We start from the raw sequence: 10,585 nt of genomic DNA, 5'->3' as shown, positions 1-10,585 counted from the left end.
TCTCTCTGGTTGAAATTCATAAATCATTGGGTGAAAATACAGCCACAATAGTCAAGTGGGGACAGGCATTGCTTGTTCTGCTTCTCAAATCTTTGAAGGAAATGATATCCAACTTGTTTCAAATTCAGCAGTTTTGATTCAGTAAGTCAAGGGTATCAACAAATTTTTGGATGGTATCTCTGAGTTCAAAAAAAAAAAAAAAAAAGGAACGGGACAACAGGACAGATTGTTCAAAGAAGCATAGTCAGCTCAACCTTAGAAATTTTTTTACCCAGTGACAATTTCTCTAAAAAGTAATACAATGGCTTTTTGAGATGTACAGCTGTGTGCTAGGAGAATTTTATCACTTATTGACCCGAATGGTAAAAATAGTTAAAGAAGTCTTTTAAGTTGAAATGTAGGGTACCAGACAGAGTCCTGCATGGATATAAAAACGTGAGAATGTTAAGACACTGTTATTACATGGAAAATTATGAAAGTTACTTTTTATTATTTTAATATATTCAAAATAAATTGGTAATTTAAATGAAAACAATAGGTCTCATCAACATGACCGACTGATCTGAGCAATGTTAGTGCTGGTGGACTTGCCATCATGGAGGGGAAGGCTTTCAGGGTCTCAGCTCTAGACAAACAATATGGGCAACTGGGGAACACTGAAAGATAGAGAAATGGTCTTCTGCATGTAGAGCTCTCCAATCACACACATACATATTTGTAACAATTAAAGAGAAAGAGGTTACTGACAGATAGTAAGAGGGGATGTGTGGGGAGGTTTGGGGATAAGGAAGAGGAAGGAGAAATTATACAACTATATCAAAACTGAAAAAATATTCTAAAACTATGATGTACAGAAGAAATACGTTCCATGTCAAAGCTTTTATGGCAGAGTAGCATTTTTAAATACAGATTATGACAGGTTAGAGATGATTATTATGGGTTATCATCAAGCTTCCTTTCTCAATGGTGGATAATAGAAGTGAATTTGTTTCTGATTCTTTGTTTTGAAACATGGCCTCACTCTTAGCCCAAGCTGACTAGGAAATTTACTCAGTAGTCAGAGATGGCATGGAGCTAAGCTAACAATGCTCTCCCTACCTCAGCCTCCTGAATAGTGAGTCACAGCTCTGCATCTCCATGCCCTGCTGAAGTTTAGTGAGTTAACCATTTGGGAGACAATGTGAGATAATCCTTTAGAATCTAAAGTGTATGCATAACTTTGGTCCAATTGCTGACCTTTAAGAGATCCAACCTATGGAAATTAACAATACAAACCCACATCTTTAAATATTTAATTCCCTTTTAAATGCTTAACACAAAGAAGAAACTAGATAAGTATCCAGTCATGCCTTTGAACATTCTCATTAAAATATTCCATAAATATTCCATAAAATGGAAACTTGAGTTCATTTAAGTAGTCTTCAAACTCCTTTAAATGGATTCTGATTTAATCGTAAATGAGATACAATGCAGATGTTAGAATTATGAAGCAGAGTTTGGATGAAGCTCAGTGGTGAGGTACTTGTCTTTCATCTGAAAGACTCCGTGTTTGCTTCCCAGCATCATCAAATACAAAATTGAAGACATTTTAATATAGTAATATATAGTAGAAATAATTCCTACTCTGTTGATACACAAATAGAATTTAAATAATATTCATAATTCTCTATGTTTAATTTAAAACAGGAAAAGGAAAAGCTGTTACATATAGATGGTTACGTCCAGTCAAATATCCATAAACACAAAGAAGTTATTCATATTGATTATCTCTGAGTAGTAGAATTTTCTAAGTTCTTACCTTTTTAATTGTTGTAAAAAGCATGGATTTATTTTTATAACAATTTTAAAACTAATAATACTATTTACATCTTGGAAACAATACTCCTCACGATTACTCTACTTTCCTTGGCAGTGTACTTTCAATCAGAAATTTCTTCTAATTACTTATTCACATTGATGAAAGAAGACATGTTTTATTGATAATTTTTTAAGACACAGGCTTTTCTCTTTCATTCAAGGTGTCCTATGTACTTTGAATTTTTAAAACTTTGTCCTTATTAGGTATTACTGTTCATTTTGATTTTGTTATCAAGTCATTTAAGTTGCAAACTGGACTTTATTATCTGACTTTTTCTATTTAGATATTCTTAACTGTATTCATATAGCTAATTATAATTAGATTTAGTGTGTAGGGATGTGATCCATAAAGACAAAGGAAGGTACCATTCCGCTGAAAAATGAGTAGACTGTCACTCTGTCAATCCCTGTGTGTCACATGGTAATCTTGCTTTTTCAACCATCTCTCAAAGGGTGTTACCATTGAGCTGAATTATAGTCCAGCTAGATTACAGGTTCTCTCTTGGCCCGGATCAATCCAAACAGTCTAGCAGGATCATCATGAATACTTTCCTCAACTACCTGGTTATCTGGTGGAAAACTTTCTACCATATTGTTCTGAGAAACGTTGGCACCCATTGTACAGTCTTGTGCATCCTTTCCTCTGTCTGACAAATTAGTATTCTGTTTCCTGGGCCTTCTGCGTTTCCCCTTCATGCTGTGATCCAGTGAGGCATAGCAAATTTGAGCTTCAGCAGGTACCTAAAAAAAAGGTATGTTAGTTTTCCATTGGTAGTCCACTCTTTAATGTCCAAGACATCTACAAATTTCCATGGCCTATGAAAAATAATTTATTTTCTGGCTTCGATTACCTTATTTTGCCAAAGTTGATAGTTGTTAACAACAACAACCAAAGCAACAACAACAAAAAAAAACAATAGTCAATTCAAGACTTTTAAGTTAAAAGAGAAAAGTATTTAGATAAACCTTCATGAAATTTTATTTCCCATCATCAAAATTTATATGAATATTTTAGATCATTTCTTCACCTTCATTTCAAGTAGTTTCTCCATTACATCATTCCTACTAAGTGACTGTTTCCGTAATTTGCTTATGAGGGAAAGCATGATAGAAAGATATTTTACAAATCCTACGGTATGACTTTTTTGTGCTTAATAATTAGGGATTTAATATTTTAGAAATATCCACAAATCCTCCCTCTGCCTTGAAACTTACATTTTTTTTTAAAGATTCATAAGAATAATGCAAAGTTCTGCACTCTGGAGACAGAGGCAGGCAAATCTCTGAGTTTGAAGCCTGCTTAGTCTACAGATCCACAGACTAAGTTCTAGAACAGACAGGGATATACAGAGAAACCTTGTGTCAAAAAAACTAAAAGAACAAAACAAAACAAACAAAATAATAACAACAAAACAAAACAATAAAGCCAACAGATCACATTACACAACTGACATCTAAGATAGAATGGAATTGTTATTCTTCCTTTTTGTCCTAGAGCAGGGTCAATGTCAGAATGAGGACAGGAGACTAAGGTAATGTAGGAAAGCACAGGTTGATAGTTTGGAGCCCAGACCTTTAATGTGTTGTAGGAAAGCTGCAGATTAAGTCTCAGTTGTACTACGTGCATGGCCTGGGGCAGCTTCTTAAAAACCGTACTTGGTCTCAGTATTCTTGCTTTTCAAATGAGAGCAGTAATATTGGTCTCATAGTATTGATATGATTGGCAAATGTAGAAATGCATATCACAGCTGTAATTGTTCAAAAGCAGGTGGCATTATGATTATTACATGCTCCAAACTAAAATTGGAAGACTTCCATTGAGTACAGTGTAGGTATCTACGTTCAGGATCTACCTCTAAGACCAGGCCAGTGAGGCCAGAGCTGAGGAAGTGACAGTTGGATGAACAACTCCCAGAGCCTGGGAGAGAGTCTCCCTATTGGTACAAAGGAAATATCTTGTGTTTTTGTTTTGTTTTCTTTTGTTTTCCACAGAAGGTGTGGCTCCATTTACATGCTCTTTTGTTTTGTTATCAGACTTTTTATTCTTTCATCATTTCTGCAAAACTGAAATAGCTGTCTAACTGGTATGCACTCTCCCATCTTTTCCCTCCTCTCTTCATCCCATATACTCTTTTCAAAATGCCTTTCTTGGGTTTTATCATCTGTCCTTCAGAATCACACACTATGGACTAAAGTTTGGATTTCCTGGCCTGCCCTTTAAGGTTTCCTATTTTGATGCCCAGTACTCTCCACCTCTGCTCTGTATCCCAGTGAACTTGGCATCACTGCTACACACATTTAGTCCTGTCATCTGCTTTGACTTTCCCCAGACAGACAGGAGAAGAGCCCGCAAAATGCACTTAGAACCATGAAAGAATGGCTATTTGTTGATCTTTTGCGACTTTGTTGAACTCCCTCATTATCTTTGGTAAATTTTGCCCTATCTTGCTTTAGATACTTGGAGTGATGCACCCAAAGCCAGCAAAACTAAGCAACTGACCTATGCCAGACCAAGCACCCATTGCATTCCATTGCCCTGGCAACAGGACCCAAGAGAATGGCCCAGGAATGGGAATATTTGGTGGCATTTTACTCTCAAGAACAGAAAAGATATTTTTCCCTTGTGTCAACAGGAAAAACACAGGGGCCATTAGTAGCTTGCCACGTCCCAGTGGAAGAGTATGCTGGTAGCATACTGCAAAGAGATATTGAAGTTCCTGAAGAGACCAAGGAAAGATTCTCTGTGCAATCGTCTCACGTGCAAAATGCAATCTTAGCTCTGTCTATCATATGAGGCAATAATTTCCCTTTTATTCCAAACTGTGGGATTTTGTTTCTACACTTACAGAAAATCACTCAAAATAATATGCAACTGGCCAATAACTTCTGTATTTATTTTCAGACAGTGTCAGGATAAAAGAAATGTGAGTCCCAAGAAAGTATCATGATTGTACATAAATACTTCAGACTTCCTTGTGCTGGCTTAGCTGAGTGAATCAGGCTGGGGAGGACATAGAGGAAAGGGTTAAATAATGTAAGTCTCTAGAAGGAAACAAGCTATGATGATGGAAACATCCAATCTAGTTTCCATCCAGTTCAGAAATCATAGGGAAAAGCAAATCAAAAGAAGGTTTTTAAAAAAATTATTCTTTCTTAGTATAGAGATCATTTGTACCCAAGCTAGACAAATAACAATGATTCATTTCCAGGAAGAAAAGGAAAATAAAGGAAAATTAATCAAAATTGCAAGATCTTGAAAGACTCTGGAGAAATAGTGAAGAGCGTAATCAGTATTGCTTTGGAAAGGGAGATGATGCTTTTGATAGAGTACGGAGGTAGAACATTGATCCAAAAATTAATCAATAAATAAAAGGAGCATCACATGTGTATATCCTTCAGGTTTATAGGGTGTAGGAACCCTTGATTTCTAGGCTTTCTGATGAACTCCCAGCAATAGACTTAATTTGTTGATGTAGACCAAGAGACTTAAATTACAGTCTCTGAATCGCATATGTCATTTTTTTTTTATTAACTTGAGTATTTCTTATATACATTTCGAGTGTTATTCCCTTTCCCAGTTTCCGGGCAAACATCCCCCTCCCCCCTCCCCTTCCTTATGGGTGTTCCCCTCCCAACCCTCCCCCCATTGCCGCCCTCCCCCCATAGACTAGTTCACTGGGGGTTCAGTCATGCAGGACCCAGGGCTTCCCCTTCCACTGGTGCTCTTACTAGGATATTCATTGCTACCTATGGGGTCAGAGTCCAGGGTCAGTCCATGTATAGTCTTTAGGTAGTGGCTTAGTCCCTGGAAGCTCTGGATGCTTGGCATTGTTGTACTTTTGGTGTCTCGAGCCCCTTCAAGCTCTTCCAGTTCTTTCTCTGATTCCTTCAACAGGGGACCTATTCTCAGTTCAGTGGTTTGCTGCTGGCATTCGCCTCTGTATTTGCTGTATTCTGGCTGTGTCTCTCAGGAGCGATCTACATCCGGCTCCTGTCGGTCTGCACTTCTTTGCTTCATCCATCTTGTCTAATTGGGTGGCTGTATATGTATGGGCCACCTGTGGGGCAGGCTCTGAATGGGTGTTCCTTCAGTCTCTGTTTTAATCTTTGCCTCTCCCTTACCTGCAAAGGGTATTCTTTTTCCTCATTTAAAGAAGGAGTGAAGCATTCACATTTTGATCATCCGTCTTGAGTTTCGTTTGTTCTAGGGATCTAGGGTAATTCAAGCATTTGGGCTAATAGCCACTTATCAATGAGTGCATACCATGTATGTCTTTCTGTGATTGGGTTAGCTCACTCAGGATGATATTTTCCAGTTCCAAACATTTGCCTACGAATTTCATAAACTCGTTGTTTTTGATAGCTGAGTAATATTCCATTGTGTAGATGTACCACATTTTCTGTATCCATTCCTCTGTTGAAGGGCATCTGGGTTCTTTCCATTTTCTGGCTATTATAAATAAGGCTGCGATGAACATAGTGGAGCACGTGTCTCTTTTATATGTTGAGGCATCTTTTGGGTATATGCCCAAGAGAGGTATAGCTGGATCCTCAGGCAGTTCAATGTCCAATTTTCTGAGGAACCTCCAGACTGATTTCCAGAATGGTTTAACCAGTCTGCAATCCCACCAACAATGGAGGAGTGTTCCTCTTTCTCCACATCCTCGCCAGCATCTGCTGTCACCTGAGTTTTTGATCTTAGCCATTCTCACTGGTGTGAGGTGAAATCTCAGGGTTGTTTTGATTTGCATTTCCCTTATGACTAAAGATGTTGAACATTTCTTTAGGTGTTTCTCAGCCATTCGGCATTCCTCAGCTGTGAATTCTTTGTTTAGCTCTGAACCCCATTTTTTAATAGGATTATTTGTTTCCATGCGGTCTAACTTCTTGAGTTCTTTGTATATTTTGGATATAAGGCCTCTATCTGTTGTAGGATTGGTAAAGATCTTTTCCCAATCTGTTGGTTGCCGTTTTGTCCTAACCACAGTGTCCTTTGCCTTACAGAAGCTTTGCAGTTTTATGAGATCCCATTTGTCGATTCTTGATCTTAGAGCATAAGCCATTGGTGTTTTGTTCAGGAAATTTTTTCCAGTGCCCATGTGTTCCAGATGCTTCCCTAGTTTTTCTTCTATTAGTTTGAGTGTGTCTGGTTTGATGTGGAGGTCCTTGATCCACTTGGACTTAAGCTTTGTACAGGGTGATAAGCATGGATCGATCTGCATTCTTCTACATGTTGCCCTCCAGTTGAACCAGCACCGTTTGCTGAAAATGCTATCTTTTTTCCATTGGATGGTTTTGGCTCCTTTCTCAAAAATCAAGTGACCATAGGTGTGTGGGTTCATTTCTGGGTCTTCAATTCTATTCCATTGGTCTATCTGTCTGTCTCTGTACCAATACCATGCAGTTTTTATCACTATTGCTCTGTAATACTGCTTGAGTTCAGGGATAGTGATTCCCCCTGAAGTCCTTTTATTGTTGAGGATAGCTTTAGCTATCCTGGGTTTTTTGTTATTCCAGATGAATTTGCAAATTGTTCTGTCTAACTCTTTGAAGAATTGGATTGGTATTTTGATGGGGATTGCATTGAATCTGTAGATTGCTTTTGGTAAAATGGCCATTTTTACTATATTAATCCTGCCAATCCATGAGCATGGGAGATCTTTCCATCTTCTGAGGTCTTCTCCAATTTCTTTCCTCAGTGTCTTGAAGTTCTTATTGTACAGATCTTTTACTTGCTTGGTTAAAGTCACACCGAGGTACTTTATATTATTTGGGTCTATTATGAAGGGTGTCGTTTCCCTAATTTCTTTCTCGGCTTGTTTCTCTTTTGTATAGAGGAAGGCAACTGATTTATTTGAGTTAATTTTATACCCAGCCACTTTGCTGAAGTTGTTTATCAGCTTTAGTAGTTCTCTGGTGGAACTTTTGGGATCACTTAAGTATACTATCATGTCATCTGCAAATAGTGATATTTTGACCTCTTCTTTTCCGATCTGTATCCCATTGATCTCCTTTTGTTGTCTGATTGCTCTGGCTAGAACTTCAAGAACTATATTGAATAAGTAGGGAGAGAGTGGGCAGCCTTGTCTAGTCCCTGATTTTAGTGGGATTGCTTCAAGTTTCTCTCCATTTAGTTTAATGTTAGCAACTGGTTTGCTGTATATGGCTTTTACTATGTTTAGGTATGGGCCTTGAATTCCTATTCTTTCCAGGACTTTTATCATGAAGGGGTGTTGAATATTGTCAAATGCTTTCTCAGCATCTAATGAAATGATCATGTGGTTCTGTTCTTTCAGTTTGTTTATATAATGGATCACGTTGATGGTTTTCCGTATATTAAACCATCCCTGCATGCCTGGGATGAAGCCTACTTGATCATGGTGGATGATTGTTTTGATGTGCTCTTGAATTCGGTTTGCCAGAATTTTATTGAGTATTTTGCGTCGATATTCATAAGGGAAATTGGTCTGAAGTTCTCTTTCTTTGTTGTGTCTTTGTGTGGTTTAGGTATAAGAGTAATTGTGGCTTCGTAGAAGGAATTCGGTAGGGCTCCATCTGTTTCAATTTTGTGGAATAGTTTGGATAATATTGGTATGAGGTCTTCTATGAAGGTTTGATAGAATTCTGCACTAAACCCGTCTGGACCTGGGCTCTTTTTGGTTGGGAGACCTTTAATGACTGCTTCTATTTCCTTAGGAGTTATGGGATTGTTTAACTGGTTTATCTGTTCCTGATTTAACTTCGATACCTGGTATCTGTCTAGGAAATTGTCCATTTCCTGAAGATTTTCAAGTTTTGTTGAATATAGGTTTTTATAGTAAGATCTGATGATTTTTTGAATTTCCTCTGAATCTGTAGTTATGTCTCCCTTTTCGTTTCTGATTTTGTTAATTTGGACGCACTCTCTGTGTCCTCTCGTTAGTCTGGCTAAGGGTTTATCTATCTTGTTGATTTTCTCAAAGAACCAACTTTTGGTTCTGTTGATTCTTTCTATGGTCCTTTTTGTTTCTACTTGGTTGATTTCAGCTCTGAGTTTGATTATTTCCTGCCTTCTACTCCTCCTGGGTGTATTTGCTTCTTTTTGTTCTAGAGCTTTTAGGTGTGCTGTCAAGCTGCTGACATATGCTCTTTCCTGTTTCTTTCTGCAGGCACTCAGCGCTATGAGTTTTCCTCTTAGCACAGCTTTCATTGTGTCCCATAAGTTTGGGTATGTTGTATCTTCATTTTCATTAAATTCTAAAAAGTTTTTAATTTCTTTCTTTATTTCTTCCTTGACCAGGTTATCATTGAGTAGAGCATTGTTCAAATTCCACGTATATGTGGGCATTCTTCCCTTACTGTTATTGAAGACCAGTTTTAGGCCGTGGTGGTCCGATAGCACGCATGGGATTATTTCTATCTTTCTGTACCTGTTGAGGCCCGTTTTTTGACCAATTATATGGTCAATTTTGGAGAAAGTACCATGAGGAGCTGAGAAGAAGGTATATCCTTTTGCTTTAGGATAGAATGTTCTATAAATATACGTTAAGTCCATTTGGCTCATGACTTCTCTTAGTCTGTCGACATCACTGTTTAATTTCTGTTTCCATGATCTGTCCATTGATGAGAGTGGGGTGTTGAAATCTCCCACTATTATTGTGTGAGGTGCAATGTGTGTTTTGAGCTTTAGTAAGGTTTCTTTTACGTATATACGTGCCCTTGTATTTGGGGCATAGATATTTAGGATTGAGAGTTCATCTTGGTGGATTTTTCCTTTGATGAATATGAAGTGTCCTTCCTTATCTTTTTTGATGACTTTTAGTTGGAAATTGATTTTATTTGATATTAGAATGGCTACTCCAGCTTGCTTCTTCTGACCATTTGCTTGGAAATTTGTTTTCTAGCCTTTCACTCTGAGGTAGTGTCTGTCTTTGTCTCTGAGGTGTGTTTCCTGTAGGCAGCAGAATGCAGGGTCCTCGTTGCGTATCCAGTTTGTTAATCTATGTCTTTTTATTGGGGAGTTGAGGCCATTGATATTGAGAGATATTAAGGAATAGTGATTATTGTTTCCCTTTATATTCATATTTGGATGTGAGGTTATGTTTGTGTGCTTTCACTCTCTTTGTTTTGTTGCCAAGACGATTAGTTTCTTGCTTCTTCTAGGGTATAGCTTGCCTCCTTATGTTGGGCTTTACCATTTATTATCCTTTGTAGTGCTGGATTTGTAGAAAGATATTGTGTAAATTTGGTTTTGTCATGGAATATCTTGGTTTCTCCATCAATGTTAATTGAGAGTTTTGCTGGATACAGTAACCTGGGCTGGCATTTGTGTTCTCTTAGGGTCTGTATGACATCAGTCCAGGATCTTCTGGCCTTCATAGTTTCTGGCGAGAAGTCTGGTGTGATTCTGATAGGTCTCCCTTTATATGTTATTTGACCTTTTTCCCTTACTGCTTTTAATATTCTTTCTTTATTTTGTGCGTTTGGTGTTTTGACAATTATGTGACGGGAGGTGTTTCTTTTCTGGTCCAATCTATTTGAAGTTCTGTAGGCTTCTTGTATGTCTATGGGTATCTCTTTTTTTAGGTTAGGGAAGTTTTCTTCTATGATTTTGTTGAAGATATTTACTGGTCCTTTGAGCTGGGAGTCTTCACTCTCTTCTATGCCTATTATCCTTAGGTTTGATCTTCTCATTGAGTCCTGGATTTCCTGTATGTTTTGGAGCAGTAGCTTTTTCCGCTTTACATTA

General features: G+C 37.8%; 1 protein-coding gene across 2 annotated transcripts in view; it reads right to left on the bottom strand.

Moving 5' to 3' along the window:
* Window positions 1-1,278: 1,278 nt before the first annotated feature.
* Window positions 1,279-10,585, bottom strand: part of Trat1 (T cell receptor associated transmembrane adaptor 1) — a 42,175-nt gene continuing 32,868 nt past the window's right edge. The window contains exon 6 of one of the 2 annotated variants that reach the window (NM_001037981.1): window positions 1,279-2,598. In NM_001037981.1, coding sequence (NP_001033070.1) covers window positions 2,341-2,598 — 258 coding nt within the window. In that variant the 3' untranslated portion in view covers window positions 1,279-2,340. Of the gene's footprint in view, window positions 5,358-10,585 lie in introns of both variants that reach the window. The other variant, XR_015632849.1, reaches the window with a different exon arrangement.

Source organism: Rattus norvegicus, chromosome 11 (genome assembly GCF_021556685.1).
Source record: "Rattus norvegicus strain SHRSP/BbbUtx chromosome 11, alternate assembly SHRSP_T2T, whole genome shotgun sequence".
Lineage (NCBI taxonomy): Eukaryota > Metazoa > Chordata > Mammalia > Rodentia > Muridae > Rattus > Rattus norvegicus.
The sequence above is the reverse complement of the archived record's forward strand: the minus strand, read 5'-3'. Positions and strand labels throughout refer to the sequence as shown.